General features: G+C 41.8%; 1 protein-coding gene across 3 annotated transcripts in view; it reads left to right on the top strand.

Annotated features, from left to right (window-relative positions):
- Nucleotides 1-27,637, top strand: part of mtt (mangetout) — a 99,507-nt gene that overhangs the window by 69,654 nt on the left and 2,216 nt on the right. For 2 of the 3 annotated variants that reach the window (XM_065863332.2, XM_017087417.4), the window contains exons 3-17: nucleotides 12,950-13,092; nucleotides 15,594-15,764; nucleotides 16,388-16,532; nucleotides 18,969-19,111; nucleotides 19,469-19,577; nucleotides 19,776-19,947; nucleotides 20,570-20,676; nucleotides 21,168-21,317; nucleotides 22,072-22,205; nucleotides 22,452-22,642; nucleotides 23,311-23,445; nucleotides 23,530-23,692; nucleotides 23,797-24,010; nucleotides 24,505-24,656; nucleotides 27,239-27,422. In XM_065863332.2, the coding sequence (XP_065719404.2) occupies nucleotides 12,950-13,092; nucleotides 15,594-15,764; nucleotides 16,388-16,532; nucleotides 18,969-19,111; nucleotides 19,469-19,577; nucleotides 19,776-19,947; nucleotides 20,570-20,676; nucleotides 21,168-21,317; nucleotides 22,072-22,205; nucleotides 22,452-22,642; nucleotides 23,311-23,445; nucleotides 23,530-23,692; nucleotides 23,797-24,010; nucleotides 24,505-24,656; nucleotides 27,239-27,422 (2,313 nt within the window). Of the gene's footprint in view, nucleotides 1-3,491; nucleotides 4,695-12,949; nucleotides 13,093-15,593; nucleotides 15,765-16,387; nucleotides 16,533-18,968; nucleotides 19,112-19,468; nucleotides 19,578-19,775; nucleotides 19,948-20,569; nucleotides 20,677-21,167; nucleotides 21,318-22,071; nucleotides 22,206-22,451; nucleotides 22,643-23,310; nucleotides 23,446-23,529; nucleotides 23,693-23,796; nucleotides 24,011-24,504; nucleotides 24,657-27,238; nucleotides 27,423-27,637 lie in introns of all 3 variants that reach the window. The other variant, XM_017087418.4, reaches the window with a different exon arrangement.

The following is a 27,637-nucleotide window of genomic DNA, read 5'->3' as shown; positions in this document are numbered from 1 at the left end:
ACCAGACGGCTGAACTAAGCAAATATGAATGGACTAGATGGAAGGCATGTCATGCATGCTTAGGACCCACTAATATCAAAACAAATAGCGCCGGCCCACGTAGGCGAAGTTTTATGGAAAATACTTTAAGGCAAACTTTATTAGCTCGCAAATACCTGAGATTTCCCCCGTTTGGGCGGAAAATAGGGAAATTCGAGCAGGCTGCTGAAGGCCTGTACCTTCTGGACCGGAGAGAAAGGAAAGGCAGCTGTGCCTACATTAGAGAAATGTAATTGATTTCATGTGTTTGACGCGCTTTGCCCCGGGGACCTCTAATAATTCCACCTAAGCACGCAGACAAACAGAACCGAAATTAAAGGGAAACCCTTCGAAGGCCTCTGAATTGGTTTGCCTACACGGGGCAAAAAACTCGTTTATTTTTAGCCCTCCAAGTGAGTTCCATAGATACATTGAAGACGACAAGGGGGGAGATATTTTTTAAATAACCCAAATTTCCCATCCTGTCATAGAGGTATATATATTTTGGTTATGTGTACCATCGATTGCTGTGTGCCTTGAATACCAAATAGGCCAGCAAAAGTCATCTGATTGATCATTCACCGCAGACTTGGCCCATTTCATAACTTTGGGCTTGAATGTTATTGCCCGTAATCCATTTACGCGATAATAAAATTAAAAAATTATTCACACAACTGTCACAAATTCGCTGGAACGTGGATGAGGCAGTATCTGCATATGGAATTTGAAATGGCGTGATTACCAGCTACCTGATTCCCCGATCCCCCGGCTGTCAACTTTCCGTGTTTCTGGCATGTCGACGAAATTTATCACAGACTCACATTTGTAACTCACGGGGATAAGGAGATGTTAGACATTTGCAAGTCCCTCCCCCCCAATTATTCATATTCGGGTGCGAGTGGCATACTTCTGGGGCAGCCACACCTTTCCCTTCCCACATGTGCTACTATTAGCTCTGTGTTTCTGCCGGCAAATTGAAGGCGACGCCTGATCCTGGATGCTGGATCCTGTAGCAAGGACATTAGCCGTAGCCCTGAATGCTCAGGTGTGTCTGGCAGGTGATTGAATGTTATTTGATGCGAATTTTTCTTTATTGTTCGGCCCACGAGTTTATGCAAATGTCGCAATTCGGCGGCTGTCAGGAAAACGACAGCAAATGAGATGTGAAATTAAAACGGATAAAGGAGGCTTAAGTTTAAAGAAACGAAATGCCTCTCGCTGCCAAGTGGGCTGAATGAAGATTTAATTGTGCAACCAGAAATGTGCTTCTCAAGGGCAACCATTGAGTACACAAACTAACAGAAACAGGTCCTTAATGAGTGTACTTATTGCTTTACGCTTTACATAGCTGCCGTACTTCCTTTGATACATTAAGAAAAAGCTGCCCCTTGAACATGCACATTGCACAGTGAAGAGCTCCAAGTATATTGTACGTCGAGTGCCCATCGAAAATTAAATGCGAACGCAAAAGGAATACCGAATTAAAATACTTTTCAGCTCTGCCTTAATTTATGGATGGGTAATATATACTCCGTTGCGAAGGTCAAACACGCGAACACTCGGCGAAATCGTCAATTTTATGCCACTGTAAATCCTATCGGTGGAAATCAATTTGCACAGCAGACCGAGAGGGAATGAATGCCAAGCGACGGCAAATTGATATCGCCTGCTGTCCTTAAAGCCAGGCCGGTTTATATGCATAAAATATTTGAGCGACAAAAAAGCGAAATTTAACGAAAATTCAAATCAGCGAAAGAGGACATGGCAACGAACAAATGCTCAATCAAATCAAAGTCCCCATACAAAATGCAAAATAAGACAATGACAAATGGGAGTGGAGAGGGGTTAAGTTGGCCCAGACGAAATGGGTTCGGAAGGGCTTGCTGGGTTTTCGTGGGTCGGGTGGGATCGGATCCCTCCTCACAGTGCCTTGGCATGAACATTGTCCAACACAACACGTTGAGACAAGTGTCACTGACAGCCGGGGGCTGTGTTCGTTATGCAAAAAATGTTCCAGCAAGGAAGGAAAATTACGTGCCCTTCGCTGTAATCAAAGTGATTGGAATATGGTGAAATATCCTTAAGAATTCCTGACTAGAGTTTCGAGAATTTCGAGATATTTTATGTTTAAGAATTCTCGGATGGTAACCTTACCTATTTCTCATCTCTGTCAGTATTATAAATATTCTTAGAGCTGTTACGAATAAAATTATATAAACTCTTTGAGCTATAGTTTTAAAATTTTTGCAACTTATACAATAATATTTGTTTTTTAGAACGTTTAAACAGTCGGTAATAGTGAGTGAAGCTCTGGTTTTCCTGTCTTAGTCTAGACTTCTCAAATGAATTGCCTATTGCTTCAGTTAGGTAAACAAGATATATCCTACAAAGTCGTGATGCCCGGAATCACAGGCAGAGCAGTTCCGGATGGGCCACTGACAGAGGGACGACAAATGTAATCAAAATAAATTACGAGCGTGTAAGCAGCCGCCGGTGTCTATTACGTGCAATAAAAAGGGAAAGCACCATTTGTTTAACGCAATCTCATTATTCGATGCGTCCCGAAAGCCCGAGGCGCAGATGCTGCAAGCCGAGTGGTTCGCGACAGCGCGACATTGACAGACTGGGGCCGCTCACCCACCCAACCCCTGACCCGCCAATCGGAGCACCCCCTAACCCATAGACCTCCGGTGTCATTCCGGGTTACCTTGATAATGCCGCTGATTACTCTGATGATAAGTAATTTTGTAAACTCCAACTGCAGGCCTTGTCTAAAGTGGCGTTAACGCGTTTGCTGATTAGTGGGGCGGGGAAAGTGACAGTGGGGGAAGTAAGAGTGGGAGTGGGTGAAAGGTGGCTGGGGGACAAACATCGGGGCCTGGGACCACCGACAAGCTCATTACGACGCCAACAATTTGATTAATTACCGTTGGCAACCCTCCGGCGAGCCCGACTTTTCGCTTCTTTTCCACTACCCAAGGCAAAGGATTTCTTGCATTTTCCCCGACTTGCGGCGGAGAGTAAAATTTTATGCAAATTTAATTTACCTCAGGCAATCATTTTTATGGGCAAATGCCCTTGGGCCACGCCCATCGCAGCCCAATAATCGGGGTAGGTTGACAGTTATTTAAGTTCTGGGGGCCAAATGCCTTTGGGGGCTGCGGTTGGCAGAGAAAATATTTTGGTACTTTTAATGGAACCCATTCGTCAAAAAGTTACAATTTTGTACGCTAGAAACAATGACTCCCAGCTAAATGTATGACAAGGACCAAATTGTAACACAAAATATTCAAATAAAATGAAATAATGTTCAAGTTAGCAATTAACTTCAAAGTGACTCACAAAATTTAAAGCTGCAAAAACATTTCCAGTATGAAAACAATTTCTAACAATCTAAACTATCAAAGCACAAGAGTGAAACGTTTTTAGTTTGCTGTGACATTTGTTCTAAACGCACCAATTATTTAAATTAGATATTAACATAAAAGCTTTGTGAACGATAACTTTGTAAACCCAAACAATCTGAAGCGGAACGGCTGGTTGGAAATATTTATTGCCAAATCACAATAAATACGAAATCCCCCCAATTGCGAGTGCAGACATCGCCAAAATGCAAAAGCGGAAAAAGAACCATAAATTGTGAGAAATCAACGCAACCAAAGCCCAAAATGCGTACCACATATCGCCAAGAGCAATTGAACTGTGAGCTAATCCGAAACATATCCGACCCAAATCCGGGCACTTTAAAATAGAGAAATATATCGCGTCAAAAACCGCAGCCAAGGCCAATATGAAAACAATCTGCGACATCAAATGGCCCGTGCAAATCTGTTTGCTGCTGGTCCTGGTCGTCCTGCCCACCTGTCACATCCTGCGGGCCGAGAGCCAGGTGGTGGGCGACATCGAGCTGCAGGACGACGGGGTGGCGCCCACTCGCCACCGCAGTCACAGTCGCAGTGGCAGGAGCAATCATCCTGGCTGCCAGCACCTCCATCATCGCCAGCACCACCGGGGGAAGCACGGCAGGAGGCACAGACAGAGCCATTACGAGGTGCTCGAGCTGGAGCAGCGGGAGCAGCAGCTGGGCAAGCAGTGGCACCAGTGGGTGAACCACCTGCAGTCGCCGGACTACGCCAGCGATGATCCATTGCCGGACGGCGGGCACCCGTCGCGGGCTAATGGAGGCCTGTCAGATGACCTTTTCGACTTGGAGGACTACCAGCGCTATGGTAATATTGACTTGGCGGCGCCGCGCTCCGGGCGACATCGCGGGCGCCACCTGCCGCTGAGCAACCTGAACCTCAACCTGGTGCTGCCGATGGTTTCGGCGGACGGTGGTGGCAAGTTCTTGAGATCCCTGCCGGACTCGCTGAGCTTCCAGAACGATCGATTGTACGCCACCCAGCCGCAGAGGCACTGGCCCGTCAAGCGGGAGGCCATTGTAGAGGGCGACGTGATCCTCGGCGGCCTGATGATGGTCCACTCGCGCGAGGACAGCATCACCTGCGGACCCATCATGCCCCAGGGCGGCATCCAGGCCCTGGAGGCCATGCTCTTCACCATCGACAGGATTAACCGAGAGCAGCTGCTGCCCAACATCACCTTGGGCGCCCACATCCTGGACGACTGCGATAAGGACTCGTATGGCCTTGAAATGGCCGTGGACTTTATCAAAGGTAAGGTATTACTAAGGGGGCACAGAAAAAAAGTGGCTTAACTTTGCATTGTTCATACTGAGACAAGTTCAATATATAGTGAATTATATACAACAATGGTATAAAGTATCGTCTAAGTCTTTTTCAACAAACCAAAGACAATGCTACTCGAAATAGTGAAGAATGTTCAGTGTATCAAATGGGAAGAACTTTTATTTAATTTGAGGGAAAATTAATCCAAAGTCAGTTCAATTTCGGCAGTCGATACGAACGGTTGTGTCATTCTTGTGTTCTCTCAAGTAATAAACCTTCAATCTTCCGAATCGAACCACCCCCCGCGACCCCGCGCCTACCTATTGATTTCTTATCAGCAATTCAAATCAGCAACTACTGTCTTCGTCGCCAAAAACCGTCGCGTAGTCAACTGAAGACGAAAAAATGCTTGACCCCCCCTGGAAACGACCCCCCGCACCTGACGGGAAGTACCTAATTATCGCTCGATCCGACAACAACAACGACGGTTCCCTAGCAAAGGTCTCGCCGTTTACACTGAAAAAAATCATTGACGTAACCGTTGGAGGAGTAGTTGAAGAATGCAAGAAACTTAGAGATGGAAATATTTTGATCAAAACCAAAAACCAGACCCAAACGGACAAACTCTTAAATCTAAAAATGATCCCCGGCGACATCCCTGTAACAGTCTCAGAACATCGATCGTTAAACACCTGCAAAGGAGTCATATACTGCCCAGACCTAAATGGAATCGACACCGAGGAAATCCTGGACAACTTAAAATCCCAAAAAGTAGTCGAAATAAGGAAAATTACCAAGCTTATACAACGCAAGCCAACTGACACAGGATTATTAATTATCACTTTTTCGCTACAAAATATCCCGGAATTTATTTACGTCGGCTACGAACGTGTTAAAGTACGCACTTACATTCCACCGGTAATGCGTTGCTTTAACTGCCTGCGAATCGGACACCCATCCAAGTACTGCAAAAACGCCGAACTATGCCTTTCGTGCAGTCAACCAGCCCACATCAATCTCGAACTGGGAGAGTCATGCACCAACAACTTAAGTTGCATCAACTGCGCGGACAGAAAATAAGCCAACAACAATCACCATGCCAGAGATAAGGTATGTCCTGTCCTTATCACCTACAAGGAAATCCAAGCAATCAAGGCCATTCAAAAAGTAAACAACCGCGAAGCCTGGACCATTTATAAGACAAGACACCAACACGACGGATCCCTCTACTCTACAGTGGCTAGTCCTAACCATGGCAAGCCGCAACAACAAGCCGCAAAAACCTCCGCAACAGACTTCACTTCACCGCCGACAACAACAACCAAACACCAAGATACAACGGACAATAAGAAGAACGGAACAGATCAACCCTCCTGCAGTAATATTCGACCTTCAATTCAATATGAAAGCGAGGAAGAGATGGCTACAGCTTCTGACACCTCGCAACCACCTACTAACGATAAGTCTAATTTCACTACTAAAATCTACCCTTCCAAACTATCCAAAAGAGAGAAAAGATTCGTTAAACAAGATTATATGCTAACTAGGTCCAAAATTAAGGCCACAGTCAACTCCACCATTACAAAAACAACAAACTAAATCCTAAGTTACACTTTAAGCCATTACATTACCAACTAAATATTATGACTATTTCAATACTACAATGGAATATGAACGGCTACTTAAACCACTACAAACAACTCCAACTCCTGATAAAAAAATACACTCCACAAATTATATGCCTACAAGAAACTCACCTAATACCCTATAAAAACTTTCCCACTCCAATCAATTACACTATATATACTCTTAACTCTGCTGTCAATGCCTCTGGAGGCGTTGCTATCCTAGTACACAACTCAATCCAGCACACCGAAATTCATCTTCCACAAGACTTTGAGTCACTCTGCTCTAAAATCCAATCCAAATATACCTTCAACATAATCTGCTCTTACATCCCACCAAGACAACATTTTACATGCAACAACCTTGAAAATGTATACAGCGATTTATCTACCCCCACCCTCATTACCGGGGACTTCAATAGCTGGCATACCTTATGGGGTTCACCTAGGAATAACAAAAAAGGAAATACACTTGCCCAATTTATTCACCAATCTCCTCTTACCCTACTAAACGATGGTTCTCCCACACATTTCAGCACCCACAACACTCTCACACACGTCGATCTCACTCTCGCATCTGCGACCCTTGCCCTCGAATCCGTTTGGTTCATCGAGTCAAGTACGTTTGGAAGCGACCACTTTCCGATCATCACAACACTATTTGACACTTCTTCTACCCCTACCTTCTTACCTAAATTCAAATTAGATGACGCAAACTGGCCCAAATACGTCGAAGCTAGTAACTACTTCCACCTTCAACGGCCCATAAGCCACAATCTTAATAAGGAAGCCGCTAACCTTAAAAGAATAGTTCACCAAAGCGCTAATTGTTCTATCCCACAATGCATACCTAATCCCCATTCAAAACGCACAGTACCATGGTGGAACACTCACCTACAAACACTTAAAAAATCAAAAAACGCTTACTTTAATATCCTTCGAAGAAACATCTCCAACACGAACATAATCAACTATAGGAGAGCCAATGCCCTTCTCAAACGCGAAATAAAAATAGCTAAACGTAACTCACTAGTAATATTCACCTCCGAAATTAATCCAAACTCTTCGACCTCCAAAATTTGGAGTAATCTTCGAAGATTCTGTGGACTTCGACCAAGAATCGGTATCCATTGCATCTCACAACCAAATTCAACAACTAAAATAACAAATAGCCTAGAGATAGCCAATGAACTATGTTCCTTTTGGTCCTCCGAATCAAGTGACGATAATTTCTCAGCAACCTTCACCCACCACAAAAATAACATTCTACCCATCCACCAGAATTACCAGCCTTCCACTAGCGCATTAAAAATCGATTCACCCATCACCTCCCTTGAACTCAATATAGCCCTGTCAAAGCAAAAAGGAAAGTCCCCAGGTCTCGATCGTGTCTCCTACCAAATGCTAAAGAACCTCCACCCAGCAGTAAAACTCAGACTACGTGATCATTTTAACAGTATATTTAACAGCTTCATCCCACAACATTACAAACTTAGTAAAATTATACCTATTCACAAACCTAATACAGACAAAACATCCCTAAACTCTTATCGTCCCGTATCCCTTAATTCATGCTTCGCTAAAACGCTAGACAAAATCATTGCAAATCGGCTATGGTGGTTTGTTTCCTACAACAACTCGATCGATAGTCGTCAAACTGGATTTCGAAAAGGGAAGTCAATATCAGACAATCTACTGGTTTTAGATCACTTGATATCCTCTTCCTTATCAACGAAGAATCACTTATCAGTGATCTCACTGGATTTTACAAAGGCGTTTGATAAAATTGGAATCCATACTGTTGTCGACGAACTGCAGTCATGGAAAATCGGCCCTAAGATTATAAATTACTGCATTAATTTCATGACCAACAGAAAAATCAAAGTCTATGCCAATAACCATTTTTCTTTCACCCGCCCACAACACAACGGCATTCCCCAGGGTTCGCCACTCTCAGTAATTCTGTTCCTCATCGCGTTTAACAAACTAAATCTAGTTATCCTTAACCACAAACAATTCAACTTTTGCGCCTACGCCGACGATTATCACATATTTAAAAAGATAAACAAAGACACACAAATAAATATTGACCCCCTCCTCAATGATATCCCCTCTTGGTGTGAATACTCAGGCGCTGTCCTCTCACTCAACAAGTGCAAACACCTTCATTTTTGTAAAAAACACTCCTGCCAACTTCGAATATCCACTACACTTGCACCAATAGACAATACCAAAACGCTAAAAATATTAGGAATAACATTTAATAAGAAATTTAATTGGACAGATCACGTAGCTAGCCTCGTCTCTTCCCTCTCAAATCGCCTCAATATAATAAAGTGCATATCGAGCAACAAGTTCAACTGCAATCACCTCACCATCTTAAACATTATAAAAGCGCTTATTTTGTCAAAAATCGACTTCGGCTTACCCTTTTACGGTAATTGCCCAACATCCACAATTAAGCCAATTAAAAGCATTTACCACTCTGCCATCAGATCAGCACTAGGTGCTTTTCGAACCACCCCTATCCATAACATTCTCTTCGAGTCTAACATGATGCCAATAGATATCCGAACCAAGTTTTGTATCTCCAAAACTATAAAACCCATCCTTCTATCCCATAACTCTCCGCTAAAATCTATAGTTACTAAAATATTAAAAAGAAAGAAGAGAATCCCAAAGATTCCATCTGTCGTCCACAGAGCCTTGAATTCCGCCGTAGAACTTGGTTTACCAATCAAACCACCCATTTTAAAAAAACCCATTAACCCACCTTGGTCGGACGTATCCAATCTGATAGATACAACTCTGCGTAAACTACCGAAAACCACCACTCCACAACTAGTCTACCAGCAAAAGTTTCTCGAGTTCAAAAACGAATACCCGACCAGCACATTCATCTACACCGATGGTTCCAAAATTTCAGGCGCGACATCCTTTAGTGTAGTATCCAACGACATAAGCCAACAGCACTTACTACCATATTATAGCTCCATCTTCTCTGCCGAAATCATTGCTATCTACAATGCAGTCCTTTTAGCTCAACACTCACCAAACTCTTCAGTAATCTGTTCCGACTCCCTGTCGGCGTTAAATGCTATAGCAAATCCCTCCAATAATTCCTTCTACCCAGCCACAATCAGACAAATTCTGTTAAAAAATTTTAACAAAATAACCATAAAATGGATCCCGGGTCACTGCGGCATAGAAGGCAACGAAGTTGCTGATAAAACCGCCAAAAACGCCTTTTCATTGCCCCTGACATTCTACGACAACCTAAACATATCCGATATGCTAAAACAAATTAAAAAACACTATAAGGAACTACAGTCTTCTCTTTTCAACCATACAAATACATATTACAAATCAAACAATACAGATCAAAACAATATATACAGTTATGGTCGACTCCAAGCCGACCTATTCATCCCACGTCATACCTTTACAAAAATTGTACGTCTTCGGTTAGGACACACCAACCTAACCCATAGCTACCTTTTTACGCGCCCTCCCACAAGACCCTCTTGCCCCTTATGCAACAACGAAATAAGAACTCCTCAACACATCCTAATAGAATGTTCCTATCTGGATTCCATAAGATCGTCTCTCTTCACTTCCACAAACCCCTTACAATCCATATTTAACCCCACCGCACCACAAATAAAAAAAATAATAAAATTCCTTAGCTTTAATAATATAATTAATGAAATTTAATAAGCTTGTAAACGTATAGATAAATGAAGTTATGAAATGAATATTGAAATTTGTTATCTAGTTTTTAAGCTTAAGGCCACGTAGCTATAGCTTATTTTAAGTTCGCCTGTAAATTTTACATTATAGTCGAATATTTTATAATAATAATAATAATAATCCAAAGTCTTTGATGGCGAATTGTGTTTGAGTTAGACTCCTGGATCAACAGTTCAAACTTTTATTATGGTACGCCGTGATTAATGTAAACACTTTTTTGAACCAAGATACTACCCTACAGCTACCATAAAAACAAAAGAGTCTCATGTCAAATTTGCGTTTACTTTAAAAATTAGTATTTGCCTATGTCTTTCTGTGTCGTATTTAATTTTTTGTACCTACTTAACTATTTAATACGACAACTATTTTAGTTGCGCAAAATATGCAAAATTTATTAAAGTTTGTATTTGTTCCATTAGTTTACGATCTTCATTTTTTGTTTTTGAACCCATTTTTTATAAATTCTCAAACCGAAAACCAATTTATAATTTTCTTTTAAGTAAAATATAAAAACAAGAAAGGAAGCTTACTTAGGCACGCCGTAGTTTCTATATGCTTGCAGATCGGATCCGTGGGAGCTTTCCGATTTTTAGAAAACTATAAACTAGTTACAAAAATTATAAGATAATGTTTCATTTTAATTTACTGCCGTGTATGTTTACCGAAATCGAAATATAACGGTCTACGTATTACTTTGACATTAATTATCCGATCGTTTCTATGGCAGCGGTTTGACGAATTCGTCCGATTTGATTTAAATTGTATTCGAAGTTCTGAGATATAAAAAGAATGATTTTCCCAGAGTAGAAGTTAATATGTCAAAAAAAGAATTTATAATTTTTTTACACTTAAAAAAAAACATATTTTTATCATTCCTATGGGAGCTTTATCATTAAGTTGTCCGATCCGGCTCGTTCCTACTTAAAATGGTTTCATTCCGATAGCTTTAAAACTGATGGACGGACGGATGGACGGACGGACGTCTAGATCGACGTCTCCTTCACTGCGTTGCAAACTTCTGACTGAAATCATTATACCCTCTGCAAGGATATATAAATTGTAAAACAATTTTGTTTCGTGTGGAATTTTTGCTGCTGTGCTCTTCAGCGTACTTGCGTTGTTCAGCCTGTGTTTATTTTCGTATTTATATGCAAATGCTGTGTACCCCAGGTTCTGAAACTTATGTTGATTTCATTGTGAGTAAAAGTAGTTTCAGTTGCAGTTGCATTACAGCAGTTATTTTGCTGTGGAAGACGCGGGGCGGAAACTGTTTACAAATTTATTCAGCCAAATTAAACAGCGGTATCTCTGGGATTTGTGTTATTTGAGAGCTTGCCTGGGAGTACAAGGATGATATGTGCTTACCTCTGCGCAGTATGAAATATGTATTCTCCCCTCGAACAACTGCATCCGCACGCAGAGTGGGGAACTTGCGCCAAAGACATCGCTAATAAACTAAATTAATAAATAAATTATGGGATTTCCTGGCGCAAGACTGGGGCTCTGTCGGCAACTAAATATGCATAATTCCCCCAAGACAAAACGGCGTGGCTTATTGGGATTGCTCGTAGGAGCGCTGAGGCAAGATCAAGGACACATAAAATGGCGCTTATTACTTTTATCGGCCGAACAAAGGGGCGCACACACTCAGGCCGGCACACACAGCCAACGATCCATAACCAATTGGGCACAGAGCCAGCATCCTTGTCATCGTCCCTGAACACTTTCTAATCTCCATAATTTCATTATTTATGTGCGCGGCAAGGATTTATTTGAGCGACGTGCTGTGCTCCCCTCTATCTCAGCCCCCCTTTGCCCGTGACCATCACCGCCCCTGTCTTTGTTGCGTATGACGTATGAAAAATATAATTTTCCAAGTCACTGAATTATATTGACAGGATTAGGCAGGCCGTAAACTATACCGACGCCCTTTCCTGTGCCGCCCTGTACCCACACAGACACCCCATTTCGGTTAATAATAATCTAGTTAGGCATCGATTGTATGGCGAAATAAAGCCACTATCCCGCCGGAGAGTTAATTAATTTGTACTTAAGCGCAGCATCTGGCAGCACTTGATAATGGTGGGCGTGGCAGGTCACCCACCAATTTGGGAGATTGGTTAAGTTTGGGGTAAAGTGCTCGCACGGCAGCTTTAAAGTTCGCAAAGGAGAACTTTCAGTAACTTGTAAGTTGCTAGTAACGGCTCAATGGGCCCAGATAAGAGCGTTTTTAACTCAAACTAAAGTTTTAATTACTTGTGCTTTCGAGTTAACACAAATGATTCATAGACAGTTTCTTGTGTTACTTTAAATTTAAAATATGTTTGATCAGGGATCACTGATAACAATACAATTAAAACCAAGGTATAATGATAGCTGTTATAAGATGTACTGCATTTACAACATGATTATATAGTTCCTAGACATATCAAGATTCTTAATGGTAAATCATTTGAATTATTTCTCGTCCGATTGCAAACAAAAAGTTATAAACCTAGAAAATCTTTGCAGAGTAGAGGATAAAACCTACTTTTACTTAACCTAAAAGTGTTGAATTCGGCATAAATTTTATTTTACAATTCATCAATATTACAAAATATCTTTAAAACTAATAATTTGAATTTTAATTAAAAGTGTGAGTAAAGTTCCCCAAACTATTATTAAATTTTACAGCTGAAAGCCGGTAACAATCAAATGCCAGAATGAAATATAAATCATTTTCCCATAAAAGCAAAAGCAGGCCAAACAACAATTTAAATTAATTTTAACAATACAAAATTCGCAAAAATTCACCTTTAACAGATGCATAAAACTGAATTCAATGAATGAAACTCTAAACGCTTCGATTTCTTTTATTTGTGCTTCCAGGATCCATCAGCAATATTGATGACGCGGAATATCATTGCAACAAGACGCAAGTGCGAAAGGTCATATCAGGGGTGGTGGGGGCCGCCTCCTCGGTCACATCTATTCAAGTTGCCAATTTATTGCGGTTGTTCCGAATTCCCCAGGTAAGTTTCTATTGTTTGATCTGCCAACTGTGGGACTTTGTGTGCACGAAGTCAAAAGGTCACGGCACAAAAAGGGAGTCCGTTCTGTTTTTGGTTCAAATTTTGCTTTATGCCCGCAGCTACATCTGTGTATTAGTTTGACCAGCAAAACTTTCTCCTATTTCGTAATTAAAATTTCGCAGAAGCCACATGCTAACTGTTGTAAAGGCTTGGAGGACTTTGGGTTGGCTGAACCGGTTCTTAAGTGTCTGCACGTGCCACTAAATTAGTCGAATCCTGCTGGCCAACGAGAGGAACAAAGTGCAGCAGTTGCAAAAGAAATATGCTCGGTCACACTTACAAAAGCCCCTGGTACACATTGTGTTTCTTGATTTCCTGCTCAAAAATCAAAAATGTTTACATAAAATGGTTAGCCCGAGAAATTTTCAAGACAATGTTATATATATTTTTATTACCATTAGTAAAAAATTGTAAAATGTACATGTGTTATGTACTAGAACATTCTTTTTGTTTGTTATATTTAAATTTACTCTATCATAAAAGCTCCATAGAACATTAATAGTGGTTTGTTTTTGAATAACTAATCACTTGCACAATCATCCTCTTTGGAAACCTTCATTTATCATAAAGATTTTTTTTTATTAAATATTAAATAAAATATTAAAAGGTAGCTGTTGAACCTTAAACCAGAAATCCAATAATCATTTCTGAAATTAATTTTATATTTTTCAAGCTCTGACTAGAAAGCAATAGGTACTAAGCTCATTAAAATAAACCTCTTCTGATTTTCCACAAATTGTTTGATTTAAGTTTGGTTGTTTGTTAGGAGGAGTTAATAGACGAAAGTGATGTAAAATATTTGAAATACACAAAAAATTGCCTGTCTTTTTTGGGTGTACGTACTTTATGTAACCAAAGAAACAAGCTCGAATTAATTCTCGTTCAGGAAACAAAACAGCGTTTTCCGAGTGCCAGCATGAATCACGTGCTGGAAGTTGAAGGAGATTGAGTGGCTGGTGCTGTTGCTCCATTACGTGAGCTGGAGCCAAGAGTCAATACGCGACAATAACTAAGTAGCCAACTGCCCGACGCCAGATCCCAGATCCCAGATCCTTCCCCAAGAGTTGACGTATACGAAATGCGTATACTAGATGCCATAAAACGCACACGAAGTGCCACAGCCGTTTCATGCAGGCCCAGCTATCGCCCCGAAAAGAGCTAATAAATCAGCCATAAACAGTTGATTGCATTTGGCTTGTACGCGGGGACTCGGCTGGCTTCGCATAAACAGCACTTTCTAACAAATTTTGTGTGTTTTGCAATTGAAATGGCTGGTCGATAGCGACTTAGTGAGTTCCATTCAGGCTTAGCGGAAATTGGCTGCAATGCAAAATCTGGGCGAGGACCAAATAAGAAGGACTTGGCTAAAATTCAGTTAGGAATGTTCGCATATGCAATATTTAATCTCCTATCTAAGTCTGGAAAATAATAGTTTGCGAATATTACTAAAGCAAGGGAAGTTAAACTGACAGTGTCTTGCCTCGGAAATTCTCTTATCGATTAAATATAATTATTAATTAGGTCAAACACTTCAATGTATAACACACAAAGGTTTTATTTTCTTAACTTGTTGAATTGTTTTTAAATTGCTAATTAAAAATGTATAATAAATTACATTTTGCTATCTACATGATTTAATGAGTTACAAAGTTGTACTTACATTCCACATTAGTGCTCTTTGATACTTTGTTTATTGCAATCTGTCTGTTTACTGCCTATTAAAATATCAAAACGACAGTAAATTTGTATTGTCTTGCGCTAAGGGTTTGATTTAATTACACTTTGAGAATTTTGTAAGCCAATGAGCAAATCAGGCAATGGTTAAAACCTGGAAGGGGGCGCATTGTCATCTCTTTGCCTTGAGCACTTGACAAGTAATAGAACACTTACGAAGTACTAATGCTAATGACACTTAATTAGAAAGCAAGTAGTGCGTTAAACACTTGCACTTGACTTGTCTCGCCATCGACGTCTGTGTTCCAAGATTGCACTTATTTCTTGGCCAGAATAGTTGTGGGCTGGGGTATTGGTTTCCAACCGATGAGGTAATGTGTGCGTGAAATTGGTTTCCGGATTTTGGCCAGGTTACCACAGTTGCCCTTTTGCTGCTGCATGCCCAGCACCAGATTTCCCAGTAATACCATCTGATGTTTTCTTTCGACTTCTGCATTGTTTGTGGTTTTTCGAAGGGAGCTTATAAAGGGGAAATATGGATGCGAAAGCTGGGAAAGAAGCTTACGAAAGTGTTTGCAAAACAGACAGCCAAGAGCGAGTGGGTAGAAATGCGAAATTTAAATGTTCAAACCTTAAAGTGAAAATGGTTGCAACATAAAAATAACATGCTCGCATGTGAGCACTTTTTTACAGCCAATGCTCTGGCTTTCTAAACGAAAATATTTGAGCATCATATGGTAATCCGTCACCCCTCACTTTTTTACCAGGTATCCTACTTTTCCACTAGCCCCGAGCTGAGCAACAAACAGCGATTCGAGTACTTCTCCCGCACCATTCCCTCGGATCACTACCAGGTGAAGGCCATGGTGGAGATTGTTAAGCGGATGGGATGGAGCTACGTCTCTATAATCTACGAGGAGAGCAACTACGGCATCAAGGTGGGTACACGAAACATGTATTTACTATTTTAATGCTTCTTAATAGATACTGATAGTCAAACAGATCTGCAACACAATAAAACTACGTCTTAAGAGCCAACTTAGTATGAGATTAAACAAAGACACCTCTTAGCCACACATGAATCCGAATATACAATTTCCTGACGAAAATTAAAAATACATTCGAATAAATAAACACTTGTTCTTAATTGTATCACAGCAGATTTTCAATTCCTCTGCTTTTGTAATACTCCCGGTGCGATTCGTCACTACGTAAACATTTGTCCCCAGTGACAAGTCACAATTATACATTACCGTAAAGTTAAATATTACGTAAATATCCAACAAGTTGTAATCTGACACTTTTATTTAATCGATCCGAAATAATGTTAGAAAAGCAAAGAAATTGTAAATCCTTAAGAAGGTAACTGGCACCATTAAAAAGAATTGTACTCCATCGAGCACTAGCATTACTCCTTCTACCCCCAAGCGATTACCGTGCAAACGGCATACATTTTAAATGAATACACAGTACCCTTACCTGCGTAAACACTTTTACCATTCCCATCACATGAGTTTTTATTGCTCGCCAAACACTGCAATTGTTTCTACTCCCCGAACAGGCTTTCGAGGAACTGGAGGAGCTCCTGGCACGCCATAACATTTGTATTGCCATCAAGGAGAAGCTGGTAAAGGATTCGGGAGTGGCCGAGGACATCGCGTACGATAATATAGTGCAGAAGCTGCTGACGAAGCCGCGGGCCCGAGGTACGTATCTGGCGAACTGGGAAGGTGGCGAGGGGTAAAGTGAATTTCAGACCGGAAAAGATACTGCAGACTGCCGGTTAAAATGCAATTTAAAATGAAAATGTCAAAAGAAAGCGCCCGGCAAATGCGAAAGGCAAAGCGTTTCGCAACGCCTGCCAAATGAATGCAATCCGATGTCGTGAACTTTGCTAGGGTTTTTGGGAAAGTGGGGAAAAGCGACGGAAATTGCACAAATTAAATGAAAATATTTGAAAACCTCCCACGATATGCCATCTGTCCCAGAGGGAAATTAAAAAGTTCCCGACAAGCCAAACAAAAAGAGGTATTTGCAAATAAATTGAAAGATAGCCCGCAGAAAGTGGACAAACTGATACGCCAATATTGTAGTGGTGAAAAAAGAGTGTTTATTTGTTATGGTCAAAAGTGAAGCCCTCGGTCGACTAAAAAAAAACGTAACAGCCCCGAAGTCTGATGAATGACACTATTTTCTGACATGGCAACGCAATTAAAAAACCCGTCGGGCGCCGGCCAAAATTCAAATTTATTGGAGTGATTTTTTATCCACACAGCATTTGACCCAATCTACGTCAATCATACGCATTGGGAAGCGAGATAAATAAAAAATAAATGTCAATCAATTTAACTTTTTATTTTTTGTATTTGCATGTTTTGTATTCCCCTGTCAAATATTAATCAACTGCCTGCTACAGGCACTGCAAAGAAATATATTAAAAATAATTACCGCCTAAACCTTGCGCATACCATTAATCAGGACTTTAGAAGGGTGAAGGAGTACAGGGTCGTGCCCGCCAATAAAAAGCACACGGGGGCCGACCAATAACAATTGACTTTTGTCTGGCAAACAATTTTTGATTTACATAAATGTGCCATCAGGAGTCGTAAAGCAGCCGCCCACCCGAGAAAAGGGTTCCGCAACCATCATTATTTATTGTGATTTGTGATTTGACGCCGTTTACAGTGCGCTCCCTCGCAACGATTAATCAATTTGACAAAGTATTTTCTTTGGCATCAGTTGTTTAATTTTGCATATCGAGGGTTCTGGTTCGGGTTCGGGATTTGGGTTCGAGTTGGGTCCCTGAAAAATGATGCCCTTCCGGATCCGTAACTGCGGCTTGTAACTGCCGTCGGGGGTGAACTTTACGCGTGTTCGGATCCCCACACATGTCACTTTTGGGGGCAGATGAAAAGTGGCTGGGGTGACCCGACATGTTTTTCCTTTTTATCGCAGTTGTGCCGAGCTGATGCGATTTTGCACAGTACACGGCTTAGAACGCTTTCCGCTGCGGCTTTAAAGTTTCCCCTTAATCTGCATAAATATCCTGCCGAGTGGCCTCTTAAATTAAAATTGATATCCCGGCTAAGCATATCCAGGGTACTTCACTAGAATACACAGGCGCACAAAGAAGCCGCTCGAGTGCAAATCTTAGGCAAAGTGAAAACCCAAGGAAAATATCCTTCACTTCACAAAAGTATCGACAAGTTTCCCTGCTGTCGCCGCCGTTGCCTTTGATTAAGTTTCCTTTTACTTCAAGTAGTCGGAACAGCAGTGGCAAATCGATACCAGGACATGTTGAAGGGGCAAAAAAATTATTGCTAAGACAAAAAGTCCTCTTGGGCAGCCGATGAGGAGTGACAGCGACAGCTCACGTATCCCATACAAGTTTGGCAGCAACTCAAATCGGTACCAGGGCATGGAATATTTTCCAGAACTCCAGGACCCCACTCCCAAAGCCGAGTCCCAACGTTTGAAGTGTTGGCTTTAAGAATTAGTCACTGTGAATTTTGTTTCCTTTGTAATCCCACCCTGTCATTGATATTTCAATATTTTCTGGGGTCTCACTTTTGGCTATATTGACTTTTGAATCCAATTAAAATATTGTTTTTCTGGCAAATTAAAGGGAAGAGCCGGTGGCTGGCAATCTAAAGTAATCGTTTTATAAAATATTCAATAAAATGAAGTAAGTTTCTAAACAGGATCTGTGTGCTTTTATACATACTGTGTTTATGCTATGTTAATATCATTAAATCGTTTCATGACTTCGATAACACACAGACTCAGTGTATGAAAAGCTGAGGTACAGCTACTAACCTCTTTAGAGGCCTTATTTTTATTGCATAAGTTCGAGAATACTTGAAATTCATAGAATGAACATAGTAACACATAAATACTCTTTGAAAACTATGTTTTTCCCAGGACTTAGTGTTCTTTATTATTTCGCTCTGTAATTAAATATTGTAAAATCACTTAAAACGCCCCACTGAATGGCCCGACCCTCGAAAAAGAAAACATAAGAGCAGTTGGCAGCTGCAGATGGTTTCCCTCTCCACCATAAAGCCGCTTATTCACTATTGATTGCAATTAAAATTAATTTCTGCCTCTCCTCCATTCGCATCCTTTAATCCGCCGCTGCCCAGGGGCCATTATCTTCGGCTCGGATCAGGAGGTGCGGCAAGTGATGCGGGCGGTGCGGCGGGCAAATGCCACTGGTTCCTTCTCCTGGATCGGATCCGACGGCTGGAGTGCCCGGAACTTGGTGTCGGACGACTACGAGCCGGAGGTAAGTGAACTATGATGACGGGCCGGTTTCTGTCGGTCGGAAATTATGAGCCTAACTGGGCGGAGCAACTAGGTTTGATTAATGATTAAAGGATTCTGGTCACACACACGCGGTTATGTGGTTACGTGGTCACTAACCCGGTTTTATGAGACCCAAAAAAATATATAAATGATGGCGATAGAAAGAATACTTTCACACGCCTCTAACCATGATGAATTATGGTTTCATTTAAATTAATCGTGCGTGCGTCTTTGTGGGGCTAATTAATTTGTCAAAACCCTTCAGGCCCAGAAACGGCCTTCCATTGTGATCAAGCTCATTAAGTATACGCCTCGTGCGTCTCCGTGTCATCAACAGGTGGAGGGCACGCTGTCTGTGCAGCCCCAGGCGAACCCCGTGCGCGGATTCGAGGAGTACTTTCTAGGCTTAACGGTGGAGAACAACCAACGCAATCCCTGGTTTGTGGGTGAGTGTTTAGCGACTTATTTTATAAAGACGTACCTAAATTATTGATTTTTAAAAATTCTTATTTAGTTACAAAGCTTTTGTCAATTTAAATATACATAAGCATTGCATTAGACTCTGCTATCGTTGAGCTTTAATGAACGTTCTTTTAAATCATGAACTTAATTTGATTACTGTATAAATACTATCTTGCTCTCAGAATTCTGGGAGGATCACTTCCAGTGCCGGTATCCGGGAAGTACCAGCACTCCGTACAACAACTACACCAAACAATGCACCAAGAAGGAACGACTTTCCAGGCAGAACATGGACTTCGAAGACCAGTTGCAGTTCGTCAGCGATGCGGTCATGGCATTTGCATATGCTCTCAGGTAAGTTTTAACATATTATCCATTTAAATAATAGGTTAAATCTAAAAATATATAACATGATTTAACTTTTAAATGTTTGAGCTGTTGAATGTTCTAGAAAATAAATTAAAATATTCACAACGATTGATAAATAAATATAAAAAACATTCCTCAAGAAGACAAGTATTTAACATACAGTCCAACTCCCAGTCGAGTTATGAAAACTCTTCGAGTTATAGAATACAATTTGTCAGCACTTATATTCTTATATGCAAATAGTTCGAATTTTAACGACGATTGAATAAGGGAAGTTTATCTGTACAATCTAAATACTTTATACAAGTGCACTATTAAATTTACTAAGAAATAGTATACATTTTGTCAGCATTTAAACTCTTTAAAGCCAATAGTTCAAATTACAGAGATGTTGGAACTAGGGAAATATATCTGTAGAAGCCAAATACTTCAGAATAAAGCACAGTAAAGTGTAGTACGGAAATAAATCAATACATTCAGAACAAGGGGATGTAAAATTTACCCATTTTACTAACCACCTTGTTGTTTCCCAACACAGTGATTTGTTTGGCTAGTTGGGAAGTTAGGACTTAAAATTGGTAAAATGTAATGCAATGTCTTTCCCCAGGGACATGCACCGCGACTTGTGCGGCGGAGGTCCTTCGCTCTGCGAGGCCATGAAGCCGACGAAGGGCGCAGATTTGCTCAAATATTTGCGCAAAGTGGAGTTCGAGGGTGAGTAAGAAATGGGAGATATTTATTCTCTTGTGCGGGATAAACCCAGGCAAATTAACGGGATAGCTATATGCCCGGGAAAGAGCCCTGTCTCGAGGATTGCTAAAAACAGGATGGCAGACAGGCTCAAGTTCTTTTGCTCCCGTTTGGTTCCTTCAGCCGGCAAGTGTTGCGCAAATAGCTTAAGTGGAAATTTCCTGGCTCCCGTCCTGCAGTTGTGCCAAAAGCCACACACATATCTCGGCGAGTGTCCTACAAGGCGCATTGGCCATGCTTTCGAGTGGAAAATTGACTTGCTTGTCATCGTCATTGAACTCGATTGAAATTCAATAAATTACACAGACAGACGGACGGCCGGGGGCCAAAGGCTCTGACTGACTGGCGCAGATTGTCAATTTTCTGATAGGAAGAGCGGACCAGCGGGACGTCGGCCTTGGCAGGCGTGAAGCCATAAACCCATTTAACTTATATTCCATCAACTCCATCCGCAGGCCTCAGCGGCGACGAGTTCCGCTTCGACGGCAACGGCGACGGTCCGGCCCGGTACAACATCATCCACTTCAAGCAGTCGCAGGCCGGCCAGTACCACTGGGTCAAGGTGGGCGAGTACACCGAGGGCGAGCTGCGGCTCAACATGTCGGGTGAGTGCTACCCCATCGCCAGCCAGTCCTGGGCCCACTTTGCATTACGGGAAATGGCAATTAATGCTCGGTGCGGAAACGGAAAACCATTTAGAGCAACTAAAGGGGAAGCTGGTATAGGGTAAAACTGGTAAAAAAAACATTTTCCGAAGCAAGAACCGGAGGCAGCCAACCCCAATCCAAAGTTCCTATTAACATACTGACGTACTAACATAAAAATATATTTCTTTTATATTACAATATTTTCCTATTTAAAATTCAAAATAAATTTCAGCTTAAATTACAAATAATTGATAATCTTTAATTTTCAAAGTTAAACTAAAATATTTAAAAACAAAATTTAATGTGGGGAAATAAATATAAGTAATATGCTTTTGAGGTTTTTTTAAGTGTTGACACTCAAAGTTAGGCACAAACTATTTTTTTTAAGTGTTGACACTCAAAGTTAGGCACAAACTATTTTTGACATTTTCATAAGTACAAGGCCCACTACCCACCGTTTACTGTAGACAACGTTTATTTATGATTATCGCTACAAGTAACTGCCTCCACATTATAAAGTAAATAATTAAAAGGTTTCCTTAAAGTGTATTTCCTTTGTACAAACCATCACTTGTTTTAAAGAATTGAGGGGAAATACCAACCATTTTACAACTATAACGCAACCGTACCACCTATATTTAAATTAATAAAATACCCTAGTGGCTCTTCCTTTCATCGACTAATACTGAATCCATTTTCTCCGCTCCTGCAGAGGTGAAGTTCAAGCGCCTGAGTCCCAAGCCGCCCGAGTCCGTCTGCAGCCTGCCCTGTTTGGTGGGCCAGGCCAAGAAGTACGTGGAGGGCGAGAGCTGCTGCTGGCACTGCTTCAATTGCACAACCTATCAAGTAAGTGCGGCCCATCTGGGCACCGTAATTTATTTGTCGGCCCTGCGTCGAGATTGAAACGCTGCGCCGAGTGAATTATTCCGGAACTATTCCGCGTCAAAAGGAGGCGGAAAAAATGGGGACTCAGGGGCAAAAACAATTAAGTCATCAGGCCTGAAAGAGGCTGCAACTGAATGGCAAACACGCCGCTTTGTGATAGCCCCATCCATTTATCAAGTGTTCCTTTGTGCGGTGCGTCCTTTGCAGATCCGCCACCCGGACGACGAGACCCACTGCAAGCTGTGCAAGCTGGGCACGCTGCCCGACGCCCACAAGCAGTACTGCCGCCCCATCCCGGAGATATATTTGCGACCGGAGTCCGCCTGGGCCATTGGGGCCATGGCGTTCAGTGCGACCGGCATCCTGGTAACGCTCTTTGTCATGGGCGTGTTCGTCAGGTGAGCGACAAGTGCACCGGGTGTAGAATCGGAAAAGGGAGTGCCTTTGCTAAAATGATAGTTCGAGAAAATAGATACGTAATAAAAGGTTCGGAATGATTTAAAAAAAACACTTCAACAATTGTGAGTCAATAAAGGATTGATTTCTGGCTTTTAAATAAGAGTGGAAACTAAGGGATATCACTTAAATACATAGATTGTAGATATCGATAGTTTTCGCCACCATCGATATTATCGATACATTAAATCATTGCTTAAATCATAGCCCTATTGAAAAATATCGATTTAAAAGTTATTTGAAGCAATATAAGTTAAACCATCGGTCGCTACTTAATAGAGTCATAATGCTTTTAAAAAGTTTCATACTGATTTAACTACTTTTTTGATGTGGCTCTTTGGCTTACATGTTGTCAATGAATCCTTTCCCTAAAAAGAGATGGAAGTTTTTGGTTTCTCTGACTGTAGTTATTGCCCCAATATCGTTCGCTTGTATGGATATGGGCAGGCAATTAAAAACTTTTCACCCTTGCCTTGCCAAAGTTTGCCACAAAATTTACCGGCAGAGACATAAAAATGATGCCGTAATTGGCGCAAAGGATTCCTGTCCCGGCTGCAGGACCGAAGTTTGAAACGTTAGTTCAATGATTCCCCTTTCGCTCCCCCGGCAGGCACAACGACACGCCCATCGTGCGCGCATCGGGACGGGAGCTGAGCTACATCCTCCTGGCGGGGATTTTCATGTGCTACGGTGTCACATTCGCCCTGGTCCTGAAGCCCACCAACATAGTGTGCGCCATTCAGCGGTGAGTGTGCAAATTGCCGAGATGATGCCGGCGGAGTGCGAACTTTCCCCCAATTTCCCCCAATTTCCCCCGCTTTCTCCCCAGGTTCGGTGTGGGCTTCTGCTTTACGGTCGTCTATGCTGCGCTGTTGACCAAAACGAATCGCATTGCACGGATCTTCAAAGCGGGCAAACAGTCCGCCAAGCGGCCCTCCTTCATTAGTCCCAAGTCCCAGCTGGTAATCTGTGCGTGCCTGGTTAGTGTGCAGGTGAGTGTGGCGGTGGCTCTCGGCGTGGCCAACGGGGCGCATGTGGGATGCGCGACTCCGGCATTCATGCAACGCCGTCCCATTCCATTCCATTGCATTCGCAGATACTCATCAACGGCGTTTGGATGGTAATTGCTCCATCACATGCCATGCATCATTATCCCACACGCGAGGATAATCTGCTCGTCTGCGACTCGTACATCGACGCCTCCTACATGATTGCGTTCTCCTATCCAATCGTCCTGATTGTAATTTGCACGGTCTACGCGGTGCTCACGCGAAAGATTCCGGAGGCCTTCAACGAGTCGAAGCATATTGGTAAGTAATTGAGCTTTTTGTTTTAAGAAGCGCAATAATACCGGGTAATTGGCAGTGTCTGGCAGCCATCTGCAGAAAATTTAATAGCCGAATATCAGAGTCGAATTTTGTGAAATGTGATTAAAATAATGATGACTGGCCTTCCATGATTCTCCTCTCTAGATTGGCTATTTAATTCCATGTCATTGTTATATAGCTTGTAGTAAATCCGATTCAAAGTCACATAATGAAATCAGCTTATGTTTGTTTGTATACACAAATCTATTTACAAATCAAAAGGGCTTTGTGCATTGAACTCATTGTATAATAACTGCGATTTCATGACTATTAAGTTGTGGTGCGCAGTGCATCGTATTTCCATAAAAATCCCATGTTTAGTTTAATAAATCCTTATAAAAATATGAATATGAATCATATTATTTTATTTGTTTATAAATACGAATATGTTTTGGCAATGTTGTTCTAAAAACTACCTCTACCTTGTTTTTCAACAGGTTTCACCATGTACACGACCTGTGTGATTTGGCTGGCCTTTGTACCGCTCTACTTCGGAACAGCGAACCACGTACCGCTTCGCATCACCAGCATGTCGGTGACCATCAGCTTGTCCGCCAGCGTGACCATCGCATGCCTCTTCTCGCCCAAGGTGAGTGAGGATAATTGGGAGTGGGTGGGCTGCTAGGTCGGGGTCTGCCACCGCCTGAGTCCTACGTAAATTGATTGCCAGACGGGCTATTGGTAATTGCGTTATGCATTAATTATTGCGTATTTCGCGTGCCCCCGTTAAATGATTTTGGGTGCAGCACGCTGCCAACGGCGATTTTCATTCCGTTTTATACTGTTGATACCGGACGCGCAGACGAGTGCTTCATTAAAATGCAATAAGACGGGAATGATGACGGACGGGGTGCCGAGGGGATTTTAATACAGCCAACGGATGCATAAATTGCGATGTGATGTGTTGCTACCAACCATATTGTTTTTAACGCTCGCTCCTCCCGCGGACCCTGGTTATTTCATTATGTTTAAGCGAGTGCTTGTTTAAATGTCAACAAGCCAAGTCCTCGAACGGAGCCGAACGGGCCATGATCTCCAACCAGGGGCCGCTGTTTTTGTATCACCATCCTTCCATGGCAACATGTCTTTAATACCCCTTGTTATTGGCCATTAAGACGCAAGCAAACTGCAAGACAAGCCAAATATAGACGGCCATTTCAGTTCATGGACTAGATGATGCAGCAGGAAGAGGGAGCTGCTACTTGCTGTTTACTCTGATATGCGACATTACGGGGAAAGCATGCTTCCGAGAAACGACGACTTTATTACACAGAAGACACTCTTTTAAGGCATTGTTAAAATCAATGTCAAAGGATAAATATAAGTAACATTTCTTAGAGTTCATATATACCTAAATGTATTTCAGGTCTGCTACTTTGGCTTTATGTATCGTAAAAATATTTCATTTAAAGAAAAGGTGGAAGTCCGGAAGTTCTATGTTAGGAACTGTATAAAATTTATTTTTTTATTTTTCACAATTTTCTAAAACGTATACAATAACTATTAGGAACCCCTTGATTTAAGGGGTTTCTTAACTTGAGTGCCTATTGCATTTAATGGCAATGAGGTAGAATTGGTAAATCAGGCATAAACGAAAACAGCGTACACAATCGTGCATATCATAGTTGTGGGTCCCGAATCGTAACTGGCCACGCTTTGTGGAAGCGCTATGTGCAAATTCCGGGTGCAAAGTAGCACAAAGCCCCCGGGAAGTGAGTGACCATAAACACTCGGCACCGGGGCTATTATTAAGTGTCGGAGCGTAAAATACTCCTTGGCCCAGTGGCTGCTAACCGGGCCAACTGTCCGCTATCAGATGTCACCTAATGCACGGTTAGTTGGCGACAGGGAAAACACACGGTACGTTCTTCGTAAATACTAGCACTCGCACTGCTGGGGACACCTTGAGCCATAAAAATGCAATTTACAATTGCTTGGGCCGGGCAAAGGGAAAACACCGCAAAAGGCTGCCATGAATGCGGCATGCCACAAAGCAACTGGGGATCACCGGACTAAGAGGCAACAAACTAAAGCCCGGCCGTAAAGGTGCCAGCAGCCACGCCCCCTTCCGGAGGACAAAGGCGCACCGAGGTGGTAAGCAATTTCGACTTCCGCCAGCCATCCGCCATCCGCCCTTTCTCCTTCCGGTTTCGCCTCAGTTTGCTTTCGTACTTCCCGCGTTTGTTTGCGTTTGCGGTGAAAACAATAACAAGCGTCGTCCAAATGGCAGCCAAACAATGTCAAAGCACGGCGGAAATGACCGTGCGGCCTTACGGGCTACGTAACACTACGCAGCGTAACCCGAACGGGAACGTAAGGAGCACTGCACACAAATACTACTTACTTTATTAAACTCCGTAACTTCCATAAAGCTACAGCGAAACATATATTCATCACTTTAGTATGAATTAGATTGTTAATGCTGAGCTTATTTAATCACCAATTTAAAAGTAATATTTGCTTTACTTCGATTTAAATAGTGAATTAAATATTAATAAATAAAAAATAAATGAAAATAATTAATAAAAAGGCCCAAAGCTCAACTTTTTATGGTTTTTACAAAGAAATATTTTAAATTTTCACAAATTAAGAGAGTTAGTTTTCAAGCGTAAGCCTCAGCAGAATATTTTTAGTTTTTTCAGCTGTAAAATTTACCTAATATAAATAATAGTGGTTGGCTATCAGATAGTTGTGTTAGAGTTTGTATAGTTAAATTAAATTGAATTTCCTATTTTGGGCAAAAAACTTATGCAGAGATTTCTTTACGCAAACAAGATTTCAAATAGGAAATTATATTTTCTTACGTTTTTCTTCAGGTAAAGAGCATATTAACTAAAGGTTAATGGTTCCATTTCCCCTCTGTGTAAGCGACTAACTCGAGTCGTTGGCCTTTGTTTTTTGTCCCAAAATTTATTTTTGCCTCCGCAACGGGAAATGGCTAATGACACTCCTATTCGTATTGGAATTGGGAAACGTTTAGGGGGCGTGGCAGGTCACGCACTGACTTCTAATGAAAACCATAGAATAGGCATCTTGGGGCGCCGAAATTGGATATCGCTTCCAACCAGCCATTACATACAATGGGTCGTATGATTAATGCCCGATACGGGAAATTAACCTAATTGGAAGACACACTGATTTCTGACGCCAAGTACACACGTGTTCTTGCAGCTGTACATAATACTCATACGCCCCGAGCGCAACGTGCGACAGAGCATGATGCCACCCCGATACGGCAACATGCACCGCACCGCCGGAACAGGACCCTCGTCCATGATGGCAGCCGCCGTGGTGACCGCGGCCACCTGTGCCCAGGAGGAGAAGATCCAGAAGCATATCACCCCCACAAATACTGGTAAGTAATTAGAAGAGTGTGGGTCGCCCAGGGCCACCTGTTTTCAGATAGTCACAGCAAAGTCAACATATTCTACAAGGAGTACTCACCTGTGTCCAGCGAAAACTAATTGATTTATATAATACCTTCTTTAATGCGTTTGATTCATGTGTATATCAATCAATTAATCAACTGATTAAATCTCAGCTGCAATTAAATACATTTTAATTCGTATT

Source organism: Drosophila suzukii, chromosome 2R, assembly GCF_043229965.1.
Source record: "Drosophila suzukii chromosome 2R, CBGP_Dsuzu_IsoJpt1.0, whole genome shotgun sequence".
NCBI classification, from domain to species: domain Eukaryota; kingdom Metazoa; phylum Arthropoda; class Insecta; order Diptera; family Drosophilidae; genus Drosophila; species Drosophila suzukii.
The sequence above is the reverse complement of the archived record's forward strand: the minus strand, read 5'-3'. Positions and strand labels throughout refer to the sequence as shown.